At 45.5% G+C, this 20,436-nt stretch overlaps 3 protein-coding genes across 3 annotated transcripts; 1 reads left to right on the top strand and 2 right to left on the bottom strand.

The window, feature by feature from the left end:
- Nucleotides 1-1,612: 1,612 nt before the first annotated feature.
- On the top strand, nucleotides 1,613-5,050 carry H6S33_002847 (uncharacterized protein; the record flags this gene model as incomplete). Its single annotated transcript, XM_044834228.1, has 3 exons — nucleotides 1,613-1,674; nucleotides 1,737-3,385; nucleotides 3,456-5,050. The coding sequence occupies 3 exons, from the start codon at nucleotides 1,613-1,615 to the stop codon at nucleotides 5,048-5,050; spliced, it is 3,306 nt and encodes a 1,101-aa protein (XP_044693008.1).
- Nucleotides 5,051-16,091: 11,041 nt separating this feature from the next.
- Nucleotides 16,092-18,794, bottom strand: H6S33_002846 (uncharacterized protein; the record flags this gene model as incomplete). The annotated part of the gene is made up of 5 exons (XM_044834227.1): nucleotides 16,092-16,253; nucleotides 16,322-16,363; nucleotides 16,419-18,292; nucleotides 18,369-18,575; nucleotides 18,629-18,794. 5 exons carry the CDS (start codon nucleotides 18,792-18,794, stop codon nucleotides 16,092-16,094), a joined length of 2,451 nt encoding a protein of 816 aa, XP_044693007.1.
- Nucleotides 18,795-19,711: 917 nt separating this feature from the next.
- On the bottom strand, nucleotides 19,712-20,436 carry H6S33_002845 (uncharacterized protein; the record flags this gene model as incomplete). Its single annotated transcript, XM_044834226.1, has 5 exons — nucleotides 19,712-19,822; nucleotides 19,893-20,047; nucleotides 20,107-20,251; nucleotides 20,352-20,357; nucleotides 20,410-20,436. The coding sequence occupies 5 exons, from the start codon at nucleotides 20,434-20,436 to the stop codon at nucleotides 19,712-19,714; spliced, it is 444 nt and encodes a 147-aa protein (XP_044693006.1).

The following is a 20,436-nucleotide window of genomic DNA, read 5'->3' as shown; positions in this document are numbered from 1 at the left end:
AATCCTAAAGTCGAGGTCATGATTGCGATCAGCTTTCAAGTGCTAGGTAGAGGTCTGCTGAACGAATTCTTTGACACTCCTGGGCATTAACAAAAGCACAATTGTACAAATGAGCCAGACTATAAAGTGCTCTACTCACTTAATTCAATTCTGACTTAAATACGAGAAAGAAAGGCGACTTAATTCACATGTAACCGCAGCGTTCGCATATTCCTACACTTCTTGTGGCACCTTTCTTTCGGGCTCTGATCATGATATACGAGCATGAGCTGAGGTTAGTGTTACAATGTGACTGTAAGATACATGTATGTATCTCTCACTATATTATATTGTTCATATGAGATAACCTCCAGTTGCTGATCAGGGCATTTCAGATTGATATCGGGGCGCTTATTGAATGCCTGCATTTATGATTTTCTATCTGAACTTAAAATATCCACTGCATATCTACAAAATACCATTGCAGATTAATGGTGACAAGCCGGGGTTCAGTCATCCTGAAACAGGTGGCTTTGAGGCTGAGCTCGAGCAGAATGGTATATCACATTAGCCCCATTCGAAATCCTTGGCAAGGCAGCGCAGCATAGCCTGATTATTTGTCCCGAGATTAATTCAGAGTAACGTTTAACGCAGTCCATGCGACCGACATAAGAGCAACCGTATGTGCTTAGGTGGTAGATCGCCGGATTCGGCTCTTGTTGCGAGATTGATACTTGCAAACTTAATGGAAACGGATCCGATTACATGCACCTAGGCTACTTGGTCTCTGAGCCAGTTTAAAAGAAACCACACGTATGTGTGGATTAGCTCTAACAGTCATGATGATATCTGTGGAATGTAAAAAGCCTCGATCACTGCCAGGTCTGTGTGCCCCTGTCCTAGGGAATAAAGATTATTGGCTCATACCCATGCTCCCACATCCCTCCCCACATAATTATCCGTCACCCGTGGGCGCAACTACATATGCGGCGTGATTCTTATCCAAGTGGTGTCTGGCATGGCAATATCTACTTAGTGTATCATGTCAGCCCTATCTGCGGCTCATGAGAACATCATCTTAGTGTACCTAGCTCTACTTCTCTATTCTTTGCCCTCTTCCTATTCTTTGAAACTCACAGAGTCTTACTTCTACTATACTCTCTAGTTTGTTGGTCTCCCTCCCCTCGGGGAAAACTCTACCAGTGCGGCCATCATCTCACTCATCATGAAGAGATTCATCGACCCAAAAAGCTTATATCACCGCTACTTCCCCGTCCCATCAACCCCCGCCTCAGCTATAAGTCTAGAGTCACCACCCGCTACCTTCAAATATTCTACCTGGCTTCCCACCCCGATCCGCACCCCCTTTTTGATATTCTTCATTGGACTCTGTGGCCTTCTGATCATACTTCTCTCACTGATAACCCGATCTTGTGTTCCACATGGTTGTTACATCTTCGGCCCCCATAGCGACACGGCTATCCCCTCCGCTACATCGTTTGTTTACAACCAACTACCAACCATAGTCTCTTTATGTCTTTCACTCGTTTGGGCGTTACCACACCATGACATTCTCCGTTTGGAGCCCTATTTTCAACTCAGTAAACCCGGCGGTGTCACTGCTAGGGAGAGTATGGCTATCGAGTATCCGTACACCTTTGCACTGCTAGTTCCTCTGGACGCGTGGCGACGACGGTGAGTGTCAAACCATGAAATTGTCGTGAACTATACAAGATGGGCTAAGTGAAAGGATATAGTCACTGGGCAGTTGTGCTCTCCTCGTCGGTACTACTCATCACGAATCTTGTCGTCGTCCCACTAATATCAGGTATATTCGAAGAGAAAGTTCTGGAAGAATCGCTTCAAGGGACGGCAGTTCGGTATGGGATTACAAATAACACCGATACTACATTGAGCACCAAATTCACCTATTCCGCCTTTGACGCAGCATGGATGAGTGGCTCCCTCCCCCCGTTTACGACAAATGAGTATGCATTGGCTCCAATAGGACAAACTCGTGGGCGTGGAAAGTGGGGGAAGGAGTTATGGATCGTCAATACTGAGCTTTTCGAAGCGACTCTGGAGTGTGAGGCTGCCGGAAGAGTGAGGATAGGGTATACTGGGGACAGGAACGTTGGCGTGAATATCACTAGTGCGGACGGAAAAGAAGTTGTGAGATTCTGTGACCTGGACTCCTGGTTTGATGGAAGGTTGAAGGATTACGAGATGGCATATTGCAATGAATACACTGAATTCATAACGCCATGGACCAGTATAGCGTATCAGCTCCGCCTTGGTCGTTATATGTTTGCGTGGGCACGCGGTGGAGGTCTTCCTAAAGGCTTAAGTACTAGCAACTCAACAAGATACACGCTGCCACAGGAGATAAACGCGGTGTTTTGTAACACAAAGTACTGGCGGCAAGATGTCATAGCGAATATAACAATGCCTTCGGGGAATATTGATATTGAGAGTGTCGAGAGGAAGGGCGAACGGAAAGAAATCCCGATGTTTGGGAGCTTTGAGAGAAGCTTAAATGGGACAGTGGATGCACCCTCCAGCGCACGATTCAGAGAACCCGTAAAAGCGGATCTCGTGGGATTTGGCTACAAACCGGTGCAGCCGCCAGATGTCGACAATCAATTGAAGCAGAGATTTGGATCTAGACCAGAGGGGTGGGATACATTCTACGTAAGGTCCAATGGGAGCAGTAGCAGCGTTTATATGAAAAATAAGTATTCTCTTTCAGGGTTTTCGTTATATTCGGAGAAGAATAACAAAACGTTGGACAAGATGCTGGACAAAGAAACGTTGATAGAGACTTATGAAGGTGCGCTCAAGATGTTATTTTCGGTTGCGGTTAGTACTGAATTGGTACTTCAAAACGACACGGTAAGTATACCGGTGACAAGGAAAGTAGCCACAAGGGGGTTTGGAGTGAACAAGGCATGGGCACAGGGCACACTTGCGGGGCTCGCTCTTACGATGGTACTGGTAGCAATCATGGTGGTGGTCTTAAGGCGAAGACCTTGTAACCTCGATGGCGAACCAAACAGCATTGCAGCAGCACTCAGGCTTTTGTATCACAGCCCTGAGCTGTGCAGGAAGATGGAAAACTCAGAGTTTCATTCACCAAGAAAGGTACAAGAGGTTCTGGATGGTGGCGACGAAAGATATAAGCTTGAGCTTGTGCCTGGAGAAGGTCCGCGAATAAGAGTTTTCGGGGGTGGAGATGGGAGGTCCTCCAAGAAATCACTTCCTCCACCCGAAGAAACATACTTCCCTCCTGCTTATAACCAAAAGCCCTGGGCATTGCGCATGGTCCCTGGTGTTTCGTTCCTCACTTGCTTTATTCTGGTTACTTTAATCCTTATTGCTACATTCTCCTACGCTCGAACTCATGATGGTAAAACGAACTCCTTCGAGGGATCTTTCTATTGCTCAAGAACTAACGAGTGTACGCCCATGAACTCTAGGTATCCCCATGCCCGGCTCGATCAACTCCTTCGCGTACAAGTTTTTATTCAGTTATCTCCCTCTTGCGGTTGGTATGGCTATAGAGCCGGTCCTCGTTACTCTAGGCGCCTCTCACGCAATGATCGCTCCATACCGTGCACTTACACGCGGAAGAGCCTATGCATCTCGATCAGTCACAATTGACTATGACAAATCCCCACCTCACTTCCAACTTATACGCTCTCTACGCTCCGGAAATTACATCCTTGCCTCTCTGACCCTTTCAATACTCCTCAGTAATGTACTGGCAGTTGCTCTTGTGGGTCTCTATTACGCCTCCGCAGCAAGCGTAGTCACACCATATTCCCTGAAGGTTATTGGCGACTTCAACGCTACTGGAAACGAAATGTATTACCTGTTCGATAAAAACCTCGGAGGCTCACTCCCGCAAACATGGACAACAAACGAGTACTATGTTGTCCTTCCCCCGTTCGCGCGGGGCGCAAATGGTATGCAAGAAGAGTACCCAACACAGGCTATAGGCGTGTCAGTGTCCTGCTCTCATGTCTCCGCTGACAGGATATCCTATTCTTGTGTACCTTCCGGGCTCAACATGAGCTACGAGGCACCTACATGCAGTACCATGGATTTGGGCGACTGGAATCATGTCTACATCCACGATCCATGCGGGGCCTCCACAACTGATTATCTTCGCTACGCATGGAATAATCCGACGGGTGACTCAATAGTCCGTACGACAAACTGCTCAGATTACTTTTTCCCCATCTGGGTAGAGAGGCCGATGGATCCGGAACCACAAAATAGAACTGTTCCATGGGTTAATGATTTTAAATCGGTGGTGATGAACTGCAGCGCAGTGGAGGAAGTAAAAAATGTTACCGTTACAGTGAAAGATGGCCAAATACTCAAACTAAATCCTGTCAATGATTATGACCAGGACCAGATAAAGGAATTATATGCCAGAGGCACTCAGGGCCTCAGTAAGAGCTTCACAACAATAATCGAAGCTGCCATTAATAATACGAGAACCAACAACTATATCGCTTGGTTCAGTTACCTCATGTTATCAATCTCTCCGGACCTTGCCTCCCCAACACTTTCGCACCTTCCGAACTCGACGCTTGCCCCAGCGGCTTTTTCGAAAGTCTACTCGCGGCTCTTTGCTATCAATCTTCGCCTCTACGATTCCACTCTCATCTCCACCTCTGGAACTAGGGACAAGGGGCTGGTTGATAGAGTATATGTGAGCACACACTGGTTCGTCGTGTCTATTATTATCCTCGCATGGGCAGTGGTGACAATGACACTACTATATGGGAAGGAGAGGGGAGTTAAGGGGCAGATGCCTAGTAAGCTGGTTGGAGTGTGGGCTCATTTATACCGGAGCAACGCGAAGGAAGAGTGTGCCAACGTACAGGGCGCAAATCCAAGTGAGAGAGGGCGCGAGCTCAGGAAGAGAGGGAATCGATATGGATATGGGCCCTTTGAGGGTGGGAGGCATGTGGGCGTATATCGAGATGAGGGGTTAGAAGTGGGTGGGGGTATTGAAATGGATAGGTGGAGAAGTTGGACGAGTACATTGGATGAGCGATAATAAAGAAAAGTCATGTATCAAGAGGAGAACTTCGTTTTTGATTATGTAATAGTGGTTTATATAGATTGCTAGCGAGTTTTTTATGTAAAAGGTGTTTTGGCAAAATTTAAATTGGGTCTAATCAAAAGCATGTCATGATTAACCTTTACCGGGAGGATATATACTGTCATTTCCATTGAGGTTGGGTCGTCAGTTGTCAATAAGGTTCGGTTTGTACCACAGCTAAGGGGAAGCGTCGGGAAGAGCTTGGGGGTGCGGTACTACAAGTACCTTCTTTTTCTCATGGCCGTTCTGTATGCTATATATAGTTCACATCGCAACATGTCAGCCCGCAAGTGAAGTGTACCATGTTTTTCCGGTATCAGCAGCAGGGTCCGTCCCAACCTCAATGGAAATAACTACATTGAATTAACGCTTCTTCTTATTCATATTTACTGTTTATCGCGACCGGTCTCTCTAATCAGGGATTTCGTGTAATTGTGCTGGCCGTTCACCATCATTGGTCCGAGTGATATTTCATGACCGAAACTCCCTAAATTTCCTGACCCATCCTACTTAGTTAAAATGTTAACAGATCCGTGGAATTAAATGGCTACAAGATTCAATCGAGGATGACAAGGACTATTGGACAATATAGGCTCTTTCTATGCTTTTTGACAATAGATAGATGATGCTCAACGCGCGCATTGGACAAGAAACCTGTGGTAGTTTTAGATCTATTTACCTATGTACATACATAAGTACATGTACCCTAAGTTAACTCTATATGTACTTGCTCTAGCTAATATAAAATGTCCTCCAATTCATATCCTACGAATAACGCTACCGCCTCACATATGGGCTACTCGAGTATACAATTATCTAATAATACGTCTCTCCACATCCACCACCATATCTTGTTTTTCACTATCAACCACCGCAGGATGCTTCGTGGCTAGCTCTGAGTGTTCGCCCTCCGGTCCCCCCAAGCCCTCCTTTTTCGAAAAATAGGTCTCATATATTACTACTACAACCCCGGTTATCGAGATTACAAGCGGTACCAACTGCCCAGTCGATCCTAAGCTTGAGATACCCTCAATTTTATTCCATTTGATCATAAGCTCGATACCCAATGCGCTAGCGAAGCGCCAGCCGATCGTCAGCATTCCACGGAGCCCGAGGAAGAATTCTGAGTCATCAAGGTTCGGGTAAAGATATTGACCAATATGAACAAGTATCTCCACCACGCAACCCCTACGTTCTCTGAAAGTATCTCTACATTTTGGAATGGCAAATACTACCACCTCCAGAATGAGATAAACCGAAGTCTGGATAATGTTAAACACAGAGGTAATCTTCAAGAGCGTGCGAAACCGTCCATAAAGATTGACCGACGCAAAAAGAAACGCATTTATGGTACATGCATCATATTTCATTCTATCCATGCCTACAAAAGAAAACTAAATCATATAGATGGTTATTGCAAAATCCGAGCATGTTTCGAGTAGAATTCCAAATGCCGAGTTAATCTTGGTGCGTTTTCCTTTCATTTCGGGGCTATCAGGAACGAAGCCATCAGCAAGAATATTACCGATGCAAAGCGTGATTATTATCTGGGCTTCGATTGCGTAGAACTCGTCTCCAAGATTAATTGTAAGGAATATGAGAGCGATATACATGGCGATTTGAAAGGTATAGGTTATGGTACGCATTAGTCGAATTTGATCTGGTTGCATGAAACAAGCGAAGGAATAAGTGGCCCAGTTTAAGTACAGCCACTTTGCAAAAGTGTTCGTGATTCCGATTTCGGAGTGAGACATTTCTTCATATGTAACCGTGGCGGACTATCAAAACCCCCCAATAAAAGACTTTCCTAGTGACCAATGGCGCCCGAAATCAATGTTGGAGGTGATTATGACTTACTTTCTTTTATATACAGTCACGAACTATATTATATATTTTTCGTTGTTTTGAATCTCAACATTAATAACATCAACTTCACGGGTGCGCCACACTGCGCACTGACATTAAAACTAAATCACGAACACTTTTGCAGAGTGGCTGTACATACATATACACCAATATGTCTTTCCTCCCCCCTTACTCAGAGAACCGAGCCAAGTTCATGAGATTTGCGAATAACTCCAGAACTACATTTTACTACATACACTTTGACCTGTCCATCCGTCAATGGGCCGGACCGATCTCTGATATATGAGGGAACGATTCCAAGGTATTCGATCGCCGACCGCCTGGAACACGTCATACGCTCTTTCTCTCGATTATGCATCTTACCACGCGCACGCAGTTCCAATAGCTTCCTTTAGATACAATACGGGAAACCCGGGTGTGATTAGAGCCGTACAAGTTTTGCAGGTTTAAAAGTGACGTAGTAAAACCATATTAACAAAGACACCGACTTTTCAAAGAAATGTATTTCTATAGAAGCACTTGTTTTAACATACAGTAGAGAACTGGTGTTCTTCAAAAAGGGTCATTTTGGTCACAAGCTGTTTTTTTAGAAAAAAGCGGGTTTTTAGAAAAAGCCATACCAGTACACCTTTAATATACCATTAAAATACCAAAATATTCAAAAGCATAGTAGGGGTCTGGAAACTAGCAGGTCTCCGATATACAATTGAAAACTAATACAAGTAGTAGGTGTTCTGAAGATTCCTCTTGTACATGTGTATGTTGAGAATTACAATTTGGCAATTCCATCGATGGCATGACATGATGAAATCAAAGCGAGGGAGGTTGAGGGATGAGTCTACATGTATGTATATACAGATTCTGATAGAATTAATGCGAAAGTGGGTTTTCCGTGACCCGATAGTCCCATTGGCCCTCAAAGGAATTTTTGCAGTGAGCACGGGCCAAGAAACCCACCCTTTTAGTTCTGACTTTCGCAATAATTCTACCGGATACTGTAGATACGAGGGTTGTAGGTACTCGTACATGCATGTGTAGGTCTGGCCTAGTACCATACCCTGATACTAGCGCGGTCACAGAACTCAATTGTGTGACCAGCTAGCTAGCAGTATTGGTACGGCCTTTTTGAGCATACCGTTCTTTTGGGATAGCTTATTTGCATGAAATAACCTTTGTTTGCAATTATAGTATTCATATGAATACTGAATTAACCCGAGCCGAATGAGCAAGCTTAATGCTCATAAAAGCCGCATCACTACAAGACTACTACTGCTCTAATCACACCCCATTTTCCGCCATTGTAACTTTACCATCTACCCGGGCCCCCCCGCACCTAGAAATTTCTATACCTGTTATCAACCAATCATCGTCAACTGCATGTTCTAGTGAACATGAGTGGTTTCAATTATTATGGCTCACCTATAAATCGTAGTGTGCACCATGATTTAAAAAATTGTGATTTGAAAAATCGATTTACTGATTCGATTTGGATTTGATTTACGACACGCAATCAATCCAATATTGGATCCACGTCAACATTAATTACTCTGTTCAACAGTTTTGGATGATCGAATGACCGATTATATTAGCTAATTGCACTTTACCTACAGCGTTCGTAGGTCAACACCCAATGGGTGTATTCACCACTTAACGACCAACATGCTGCTATGTTTCTTCATGGGGTTCAAGTCAGTGTAAAACAAGCAGGTTCTCTCCCCTAGGGTTCTAAAATTACCGCAGCAATCTCTGTTGTGCTACACTCAAGGTTCCAATCCTAGGTAGGTTTGTAATTCAATAAATAGAGACCAAGCTCGAGATTGAATGCGTGGAGGGATCGATAGACCTATATAGATTTTTCCACTACAACGTTTGGCACGAGACTCTGTCTGGTTGCCTCTTGCTGCAAAGCGAGAGGTTCGAATCCCGTGTCCACACCCCCGGTACACCCATCATGCCGGTCGGGCTGGGCTTTGGAAGCTTTCCCCGGTCACTTGCTCAAATGAGGACAGCGGTAATTCCTTGAGCGTCGCCATAACCTCACGGTTTCATACGAGTACGAGAGACTATTATTATTCTTGACACGGGAATAGAGTTGCATACAATTAATGTCGAGGTAATCAATCAATCAATCAAGACACGGGAATAGAGAAAGGCTTGGCGAAATCGAGTGACTAGCTGTGATCATGTGATCCAACTTGAAGACTCCCACAAAAATAACACCGCACAACCTTAACGTGTATCTCTTCCTTGGTCCTGTTTCTCACATATTACCTGTTTCCTGATCCCTCAGTTCAATACTACCTGACACATTGTAGGCTGTCTCAAGAGTCTTATCCGAAATATCGTTATTACCAACCGATGAGATGCGTAGACGTGACCGACGGTTGATAGATATATTGATAATGAACAAGACTGAGAGTGATGGAGACAGAAACTAAACTATGCTATGCCCGCTTACGCTACGTTTCCTCTCTTCCCGCCTGTTACCACCATTATGTCGTTAAATGACTAAGCGCCTAGGCTCAGCTGATCAGGACTATCTTTTAGCCGCTCGGGAGCGCCCCGAAACGGAGTTTGTGGAGACCACAACGCCGTTATGGGATTTTGAATTCTGTTTGGCGTTCCAGCGTTGAAATGTAAATAACAACGTTATCCCCTTCAAAATGACATCTTCCAAAATGTAATTCTGACCTACTTTTTCTGATTGTAAGTTCTATCGTTCTCTACAACGTGCCCCATCACAAGGTTTTCATCGTCTAATTTGAGCAATGTCCGAGTCCAAATCCAAAATGGAAATCCAATTAGAATGTTTCCTACGAACACCGGCTAGTGGGGTCTATGGAAATGTTTTTCTTAATTGTTCTAGATACATGTAGCAAGCGGGTCTGTTGCAGGAATTGATTGGAGCGAGAAATGAAACTGCTGCCTGTAGCCAAACAGTATACTACATCACAATTTAACAACGCTATCACAATTGACCATTTTCCGGATGGCAATGAAGGTTTTGCGAAACGGAGTTTTCTGATCCGTTCGCTCCCAAATGGGCCCTTAGGGAGAACTAAAGTACCTACATATACAGATGTCTTGGCAGATTTTAAACCAAAATATTCAGCAATGTCGAGCTGTTCCAAACAAGACGTCTCATTCCATTCATCCCATTGAGAACACACCACTTTAACCAGCCTTTTCATTGGCTCGGCTGCAGGACCCGACGGCTCAAGCACTAACGAGCCTCTTCTCTACTTTCACTCCTTGCAATTGGCTGGAGATGTTACATCGGCCCGGGCCCTCTCAGGCCTCTCGTACCTACCATATACATATATCGATCAGATACCTAGCCCACGACCCCACCGCAGAACTCCGATAAGACCGAACTTGATTGCGGAGGAACCAATAGAGAACGAATATGTGAATTGGAGTGTGGGAGAATAGACGACTTGAGGAGGGTTTGAACACGTGACCTTTGTGAGGAATATGTTTATAGTGCAAAGAAGATACTATTGCGCCGCTGAGTTCCAGCGACAACTATGGGAGTTTGTTACTCCTTATATACAGATAGTTCTTAGTACCACGTGATCCCCTGATTACATAATCCTAGCGCTAAGCCTCCTTATTCCATCTATGAGTCATCCCTTATACATGAGTAATTACCATACATAACCGATGTCGCAATGCCATATTTTTACACTTCCCCTCACTTGCCACATCGTATCAATTCTGACAATTTTTGGTGAGCTGGTTTTGGTAGTCCTTTGGTCATTATGTCCGCGACATTGTCTTCGGTAGGGACGTAGAGGATTTCGAAGGTTCCGGCTTCGAGTTGTTCACGTGTATAGTGGTAGTGAACGTCGATGTGCTTGGACCGGTCGTGGATGCGTGGGTTCCGACAGAGTTCGATAGAACCTGTGTTGTCGGCGTGTATGAAGTACTGGTATTGTTGTTGGAGTTCGAGCAAGGCGTTACGAATCCATACCAGTTGTCGAGCTGCGAGTGACAGGGCCATGTATTCGGCTTCTGTTGTTGAGACTGCGACTGATTTCTGCTTCCGGCTTCTCCAGCTGATGGCTGACTTCCCTAGTCTGAACACGTATCCTGAGAACGATTTTCTGTCATCTAGGTCTGAAGCATAGGAACTGTCTGAGAATCCGTCGAGTGTTCTAGTATTTCCCTTCGGGTAGAACAGGTTCCAGTCTTTGGTTCCGTTGAGGTATCGGAGAGTTCGCTTGGCTGCTCGTAGGTGGTCCTCGGTTGGGCATGAGGAGTACTGGGAGAGAGCGGTAACGGCATGGGTGATATCAGGTCTGGTAGCTATACTCGCATACATCAGTGATCCTATTATGGATTGGTACTCAGTTGGTTTCTCGATTTGGTCTTCCGGTTCGCCTTTGTGAAGGTTGAGGTTCGGTTCGAGTGGTGTACCAACTGGTTTACAGTTACTCATTCCAAATTTATCCAGGATCTTGTTGATGTATGCGCGTTGTGATAGTGTGATACCGTTTTGGTTACCGTAATTTCTATTCCCAGTATGAACTTCGAGTTACCGAGATCCGTACATTCGAAATCTGCCTTGAGTAGTTGTCTGATTTCTTTTCTGAATGGGGAGTCGGGTCCGAATATCATGATGTCATCTACATACACCGATATGTATAGATGGTGGTTCTTATGTATGAAGACACATGGGTCGAATTTGGCTGGGATGAATCCTTTCCGTTGAAGGGAGTCTGCTAGGCAAGCATACCATTCACGGGGTGATTGCTTTAGTCCGTATATGCATTTTCGAAGTTTACAAACCTTGTTGTCCTGCCTGTAGCCTTCAGGCAGTTCCATGTAGATTTCCTCCTTGAGTACACCATAGAGGAAGGCTGACTTGACATCCATTTGTTGTCGTATCCAACCGTTGTGTGCAGCTAGTGCCAGTAGGAGTCGTAGAGAATCATATCGTGCAACGGGGGCGAAGGTCTCATCGTAGTCTTGGTACTGTACTTGGGTGAAGCCTTTAGCAACGTACCTTGCTTTGTACCGCTCGATTGTTCCGTCCGCGTTGTGTTTCACTTTGAATACCCATTTTCCTTTGACTACTGCTCGGTTGGATGGTCTGTTGACAATACCCCAGGTGTGGGCTTTGTCAAGGGCATCTTTCTCAGTCTGTATCGCCTTTTTCCATAGGTGTTGATCGTCGCTCTGCATAGCTTGATTGAAGGTGGAAGGTTCTGTTACGAGGTGTATTTGGTAGTTCGGGGGGAGTTTGGATATGTCTCGATATTCCATGTCTAACTCAGCCCTATAACGTCTGAAGTCTTCTTTGTATTGATCGATTAATTCTTGTTCAGTGGCTTTGTCTCCTGGGCCATTTTCTTTCACATCTTCGATATAACTCGTAAGTAACTTCTGTTGTTCTACTACCTTCTCATCATACTCTTTCCTTCGTACTTCCATTTCAATTTCTCTATTTTTTCGCTGGCGTATTCGATCTGATCGTTTTGGAGGTTGTGGTGGTGTACCTTTGGGTGTCGTTGACGCAAGTGGTTTTCCTTTGAAGCCTTTGAATGGTACGACTGGTGCTGGAATTTTCTCCCAGTTGTCTCTTGGGTCTCGCGGTTGTCCCATAGGTACGGCAGGTTGTTTTCCCTTGTGTGGTGTAGCCGGTGGTGGTTGTCTAACCTGTTCCGGTGATTCCGGGAACAATCCTGGCATTTCTGTACGGTTCTCTTCGATTGCATTTGACTCGGGTTCTGGATCAGACCTGTCTTCTGATTCGTATCCGTCGTCTGATGGTGCATTTGCCGTTTCTGGTTTCAGGCTGAGGATGAAGTCGAGTTCCACTGAGACTTCCCCTGATTCAGGAGGGGGGAATGTGACGTCCCGACTTTCAATTACCCTATGTTGTGTACCTATCCAGATCCGGTATATTTTATTACTGTCTGAGTATCCAACTATGATTCCTTCATATGCTCGGGGTGCTAGTTTGCTTCCTGCTGGCCTAGAGTTTTCTGGGATGTGGACATAGCATTTTTTGCCGAATGGTTGAAGGTGTTGTATACTTGGCTTGGTTCCTTTCAGGGCTTCAAAGGGGGTTTTTCCCTTAAGCGTACTGTGAGGTAGCCTGTTTTTGAGGTAAACAGCTGTTGCATATGCTTCTCCCCATAACGACTTAGGGTGGTCCATGATCATGCACCTGACCATTGTGGTTACCGTCCTGTTGAATCGTTCTGCAACTCCATTAGATTCAGGAGTGTATGGGGGAGTCTGTTCGTGAACTATTCCTTGTGAATCGAAGTAGTTCGTTATGTCCTTGTTGATGTATTCACCACCACCATCCGTTCTGAATCTCAGTATTGTTGTGCTATACTGTTTCTCGATCCTTGTAACGTAATCCTTGATGGCCTTTTTTGCGTCTTCTTTCTGTTTCAGGAGGTATATCCATGCGAAGCGGGTGAAATCATCGATGAAGGACATATAGTACTGAACTTTTCCTTGTGACTGTATACTGAACTTTCCAGATAGATCGGAGTGGATTAGTTCGAATGGTCGTTTGGATCTAGTACTAATTGGTGCAGGTTTCTTGTGTACGCTTTTTGATAGTGCACATTGACTGCAGTGGAAACTTTCTGGTTTGGGAGGCAGCCTTTGAATGTCGTGATACAAGTTTTCTAGTGTCGCAGGGTGGCCTAACGCTTGATGCCATTCATCGTAAGAGGTCAAACGAACTGTATTGCTAACTACTTGTACATTCCAAAGTCCCTTCTCCAATTTTGCCCAAATTATTCCTTTCTTTTCTTTTGTAACCAACTTGCTTCCTCCTCCTGACTCCGTTCTAAATCCCTTTTTGTCGAGCATGGTTTCTGAGACCAATCCCACATTTCCCAAGGTTGGGACCAACAGCACATCGGTGAGGAGTATGGAAGATCTGCTTCCATCGGGAAGGTGGCAGCTGAAACTAGCGCTTCCCATTCCGGTGACAGCATGGTTGGTTCCATCAACTGTTCGGACATTGCCGGTGTGAGGTCGGATGTCGATGAGTTGGTCTTGGAAGGGTGTGACTTGAGAGGTCGCTCCAGAATCAAGGATCCAAGTAAGGGGTTGGGAGATGTCGTGGCGTACCATACAGATAGTGGTTGTAGAGTCATTTACTACAACCGATGCCGAGTTGTCCTTTCTCCTTCCCTTTCTGTTCTTGTTCTGTTCTTTGAGCTTTCTGCACTCCGTGTACTCGTGGCCTTTGTAAGGCTGACCCCTTTTCTTGCACCAGGTGCATTCCTTGTCACTTGTAGTACTCCTGGTATGGAGTACCTTGTTCCCTGTTTGAGGGGCTACCTCATCCAGGTTCTGTAGTCGTTGGCGTACGTCTTCGTAGGTAACATCCTGTTTGGTTTGGATGTTGTCGACGACGTTGCTCATCGATTTGGGTAGCGAACTTAGGAGGAATGCCGCCATGGCTTCGTTGGATTTGGTGAGGGGTAGGAGAGCCTGAGCGAGTTTGTGGTCTGCGCTTTGGCATCTGGACTTGAGAGTATTCCAGTTCGCATCGAAGGTCGCGAGATGCTCGGTCAGTGATCCGCCTTCTTGCATCTTCGTGTCTAGGACGCGGCTGAGGAGGGTGATCGTGGTGTTGGGTGAGACACGATCGTAGAGGTCTTTGAGCGCCTTCCATGCGTAGAATGCATTTTCGGCAGAGACGACTGTTGGTTGTATTTCTTCGCATACAGCAGAGATGAGAAGGCTGTGCATTTGTTTACGAGCTTTCTTTATCTCGGTTTTGCTGAGTTCGGTGTCATTCTCGTCAGGGTTCTCGATGCTCAACGCTTCCCACCAGTCTACAGTGTCGAATGTTATCCTCCAGGCACTCGCCCAAGTTTGATAGTTGGATTGCCCTTGTAGTTTAGGGAGTCCATCAAACTTGAGACGAATGTTACTGGTAGCTGTTGTCTCTGAGGGTTTGATCTCAGCAGCCTTGGATGACGATTCTCCTTCTGAAGGCATGATGTTGTATGAAGTGTTGTTGAGTTAAGCGAGGTGGCGATGGTGTAGTGCGGATTCTATTTGGCAGAACCCGGGCTCATAACCTGTGAATTGGAGTGTGGGAGAATAGACGACTTGAGGAGGGTTTGAACACGTGACCTTTGTGAGGAATATGTTTATAGTGCAAAGAAGATACTATTGCGCCGCTGAGTTCCAGCGACAACTATGGGAGTTTGTTACTCCTTATATACAGATAGTTCTTAGTACCACGTGATCCCCTGATTACATAATCCTAGCGCTAAGCCTCCTTATTCCATCTATGAGTCATCCCTTATACATGAGTAATTACCATACATAACCGATGTCGCAATGCCATATTTTTACAGAATAATCCGATATATGGATGATCATGCTCATTTCAACAGATTATCAATTGTTCAAAACTTCGTGAAAGTGACGAAGTGGGAATTGATTGAATGACTGATTACTTCATCAATTGTATGACGAAGAGGGAACGAAGATAATTAACTAAAATATTTATCTACATATGTACTAAAAAAAAATCAAAAAAACTATCGATGAGGAAAAACCTACATCCAAATGGTTACCCTAACTCACCACCAATAAGTCCGGCCGCAGCTTTGCTGGCCCCCGTTTCAAAACAAATTGAGAAGGTGAAGTCGATGAATGAGCCACGGTTCCTAATTAGAACATAGAGACCAGAGATTCGTAAGATGATGACACTATGGAGTTAAAAAGTGGTGAATGGCTTGTAATTCATATATATAGTAGTAATCACAACCTGTAAATGCCAAGGCCCGTTGAGCCAGGATAAGCCGGACAGACTCCGAGGTGAGAATTGGTAAAGGTTTTTGTACTTGAATATTGTATATATGTAATCATCATATTGCATTCACAAGATCGTATATATAGCTAAAACAAAACACAACAGAACAATCACTTGCAATCACTCGCAATCACGAAAAAAAAAGAAAAAGGTCAAGCAAGCGCAAAATCCAAAACAACAGAACCAAAGAAGTGAAATAAGAGAATCCATCACAAAACCATAAGAAAACCCATCACTCAATGCCTAAAATGGACACCTGTACGCCTCGGTCGATTCTGCTCGACGCATTGGTATAATCGGGTATCCAAACCTCCATTAATCTCCTCACGGCTCAACGTTGACATACATGCTCGCGCTATTATGTCTGTAGAACTCGTCCACAAACGTGAAGGTTACATTATCGAAGCCGGGCTTTCGGGCGTACAGTTCAAAGGTGTAGGTATTCGACACTCCGCTTGGCTTCTCGACACCCACCACAACGACGTTCTAAGGTAAAGTATCAGCATATCACTAAACTGCCAAACATCCCATTAGGGCCATTTTTTAAGGCTTACCCCGTAAATATAGGACCATTTGAATTCGACTGCCCTCTCCACCTGTAAAGATAGTTAGCAATCAGTAACCTCACTATTCAATGGTGCGGGTACAAACATTTATGCCAACTTTCATTGTTTTTCCAACCTTCAAGTTTGCTTGCTCTTCTTTGTTATAAACTGGCTTGCTCACTGATACCTCCGTTTCATCAGAAGAATCATTCTTCCCCAAAAACTTTTGAAGCTCCTCCACCACGGACACGAAGGCATCGTGACTAAGGTCTTTGTGTGCGGAGAGATTAACACACAGGGTTCCGTAAACCCAGTAAGCACGAGAGAGAGCTCCCTCTTCAAGTTGATACTTGACACCACCTTTTGTTGTCTTCACCTCCGCATTGCCGGGGTTGTTACTCAACCTCATAAATCTTCTCAATGCCAACCGGGAAGTAAACGTGCGCCTGGAGATAAATATATCGAGGCTAACAGCATGCGTTTTATTTTCTGTATCCGTAAAGTTCAGATTCCAGCAGACATGATGACCCCCATTCTTGAAATCGGTGATTTGACTATGGTAGATATCACCGTTAATCTTGAAGGAACCCTCAAAGGTACTCTGCATTTCTTCCAGGAGCTTATTGACATTAAATCGTGTGATCAGATCCTCTTTGGAGTTGAATTTTGGCTTGTTCGCACCAACGGTAACTTCCTCAATCACCGCCTCGATGACCGTATCGATCTCCTCAAAATCTGCATCTCCATCGTTATCCCTCGAGATTTGATTGAAATCGTTGTTTCCACCTTGGTCTGCCATAGTCGAATGGAGTGTAATGGCACTGAAGGTTCCAGGACCCTTAAGCTTATACCAGTCAATGTCTGTACCTAAGCCCTCGGTGTGATCAATGGCCGTTGCAATGTATTCGTTGAGTGTTAAGGTGCCTGTTTTGGGCCCACACGTGGCATCAAGGACCTTCCCATTATATGTGATGAACACATGCGTCTTGAAGGCCGTGCGTTTGGGGTCTTTCGCATCCAGTATCATCATGTCTTTATCTCCTTTAAAAAATGGGCTGTTTACCGGTCCCCAACCAACAAGATCGCCCTCCACAAATCCAAACGGGAACATCATGAACCACCGTAGTCCTTGTGATCTATCTTCATAATTATCGGGAAAGAAGAAGCCCAGACAGATCCCCACGATACCCGCTTGGTCGAAGCAGTTCACATGGCATTCCTTTTCCTTTTTTGATGTTATTTGCTGGTTTTTGAGCCACTTGGCCAGCTGGAAAGACCCCGGGTCGGTGAGATCGGCATCCATCAATGATGCATATGAGGTGCCCCCTGCCACTGCGTCATATTTGAAGCCAGATTCCCCGTGGATGCGCTTCACGACATACTCCACATAGTTTGTGACTCCACCGGGCGCTTGCGGCCAGTTCCGGGTTGGCAAGACAATAAAGCGGAGGAGATGGAGTGGGATCCCTTCGACCGCGAGGAATTTGTGCAATGCACGGGAGACGGCATAGATTTCAATTGGGGAAGTTGTGACTGGGATAGACTTTCCAGTATTCTTGATTAGTACCTTCCAGCTGATGGTTCCCTGGAAGCCCCAAGCAATGCCCGGGTGAGTGTTGTTGAGAGCGAGAGGAACCAGCACTTCGTAGTCGCCAGTGTTCTTGTCCACCGGAAGATCGGCTTCAATCGTGGAAATGCTGCCGTGGCCGTAGTCGGTGCATTCTCCAACCATCTTGAGTTCGAATTTTGCGAGCTTGGGGTCGACCTTTCCGACCAGTTTGATCTTTGGAGTAGAGTTCACGCACGTTGTGGCGGCGATGGCCTTCCCCGCTTCCGCTGCAGACCACAGGGGGTGGTCGATGTCAAAATTGGGACAAAGGCCATTCTCCTCCAAGACGGGGAAAAGCGGATTAGGAAGACTGATCCTATCGAGATTGACTTGGAAAGACGGGTTCTCCCTATAGTGGATTTTGAAAATTCCTACAATGATACACCCCAATCAATATTGCTCACATATTGCATCTTAACTATTATTCGCTGTAATAGGGAAGCTTACCGGTGATGGGATTAACACCGGTCCGTGGAGGATGCTCCTGATGAATCTCCAATATTTCCTGCGGATCGTACTCAATATTTGCCCAGCTTATAGCCGGAAAATCTTCACTGGCGCTATACGGCAATCTCATGCCCATCAAGATGTTGGGACCTGGAGCAGCAAAAGGCCATTTCACACCGAAGGTAATGGAGCCCTCGGAACCCTCGACTAGAGCCTGTTATCAGCACCATCTTGGAATCAGAATAGAGGAGAAAACGTACACCCAAAGTTGTCCTTTAACCTGATTATAGCTTCGTTATGAGGGGCGATAGCAGCAGGAATCGTTTCATCTTCCCAATGACCGTGAACGGGCTCAGATTTCCACACAAACGCCAACGGCGCGTCGGTATGGTTCCTGATTACGAAGGAGCAAGAGTAGTCTGGCATGATGAAGTAAAGTGTTGAAGGATGAGAAACTGGGTTGTTTTATTGTTGTTGTGGAAAGTTGTAGGAGGAGTTGAAGTACTTGAGATTACTGTCTGTGTCGGTGATTAATTCTCAAAAGAAGATATATATATCAACCTTTATATATTCTTCAACCTCCGCAATTGCCCTGATATACTAAGGTCACGCCCTTAGTTCAATACATCATAGCTTCGTTTCAACAGCTGCCTACTGATTCAGATCGTTCGGAGGTCCCGAGTTGATAGAAAATTGTGGCTTGCATCCTCAGCTCGAGCGCTCGCAAGTACCAGGGCGATACATCGTGAGATTTTCAGTAGGTGTTGAGGTTTAGTGGGTGCTGAAGTTTAAGATGTCCTCTTTCGGTATCTTTAGTTTCATTCGTGGCTTGATTCTCAGCTGGTACGTTCTACATAGAGCGGTCTTCGTGGCTTGGACTGGGTCCACTTGGCCTAATGTAGGTAATATTTGCATACAGTTTACTCTGTCCTACATTAAACTCATCAATCTGCCTTATGTGCTAGCTACATCCTTGGTCTGGCACGGGTCTAGATGGCGTATACGTAGGGCTACGTGCATGAGAAGAATCCGCACTTTGTAGCGGCACGTTTGATTCGACGCTAATACCTGGATACAAACAGCGAATGTTGTTCACCGTACCCCATGAACCACACGGTTTATATAGCTCCTCAAGTCCAAGGTACATATATTAATTAGAGCAAGCACATGTACATACACAAGTTCACACATCTTACTTAAACGTAGATATTACTAGATGAAGTTATCCGATCTTGGCATGTAGCGCTAGGTACATGTAGCGATTAAGGTTCTCGCAAGTGTTGAAATTCCGCAGCCCTGGTAGCGCGTGGTTGAATCTCAGACATGCAACACTCGGAAATGTCTCAGATTGAGATTCGGCTAGCAATGTGGGGGGAACTCGCCCAACTCAACCTCACTCTCGCCAAACAAAACAAGCCTTCTGGAGGATATGGATAGAAGAAGCGAACCATTTCCTACTCTAGGTGAGGAGTTGCCCTGGCGCTTGATGTGGAGTACGTATGCCTACATACCCAGCTGACTGACTTGTATATCGTGCCCTACTCTATGGAGCCCATAACCTCTGGTTATCTGATTATTTGCATCACGGGGAAAGAACATTCCGCGAGAGCTGAAGTGCAAAAGATCACACAATAGGGCACCTCCACAGCCACCGCCAGGGCCGGCGCAGGGTTGGCAAGCTGAAGGGCAAGCCACCTCGCTTAATCAACGTTCCGATGGGTTAGGTTAGGTTACATACCTCGCTTCAGCCGCCGGCCGCCGAACAATAGAGTGGGGCTCTCGCGACGGGTTATTAAACTTTGGAGGTGGCGAAAAAAAATATCTACGGTACTGTATGTAGCCCTAATATGGCTTTTTAGGGCGTTTTGAGTCAGGGACGATTTCTGTTTCGGCATCATGGATTGTCACTCGTGTTATTGGTGCTTGGCGCCAAGACGTGCGACGACGTCGAAGGAACCTCAGAGTATGAAGAAAGACACTTACCTCAATCTTTTCCAGGCAAGGCCACTCCACTGTAAGTCTCAAGCCAGAACGAACCAACCCAGAGCCAGCGCTCGCCAGCCAGCAT

This window comes from Morchella sextelata (genome assembly GCF_020137385.1).
Source record: "Morchella sextelata strain SCLS chromosome Unknown scls_13, whole genome shotgun sequence".
Classification (NCBI taxonomy): domain Eukaryota; kingdom Fungi; phylum Ascomycota; class Pezizomycetes; order Pezizales; family Morchellaceae; genus Morchella; species Morchella sextelata.
Note: the sequence above shows the minus strand (reverse complement) of the source record. Positions and strands in the feature narration are given on the sequence as shown.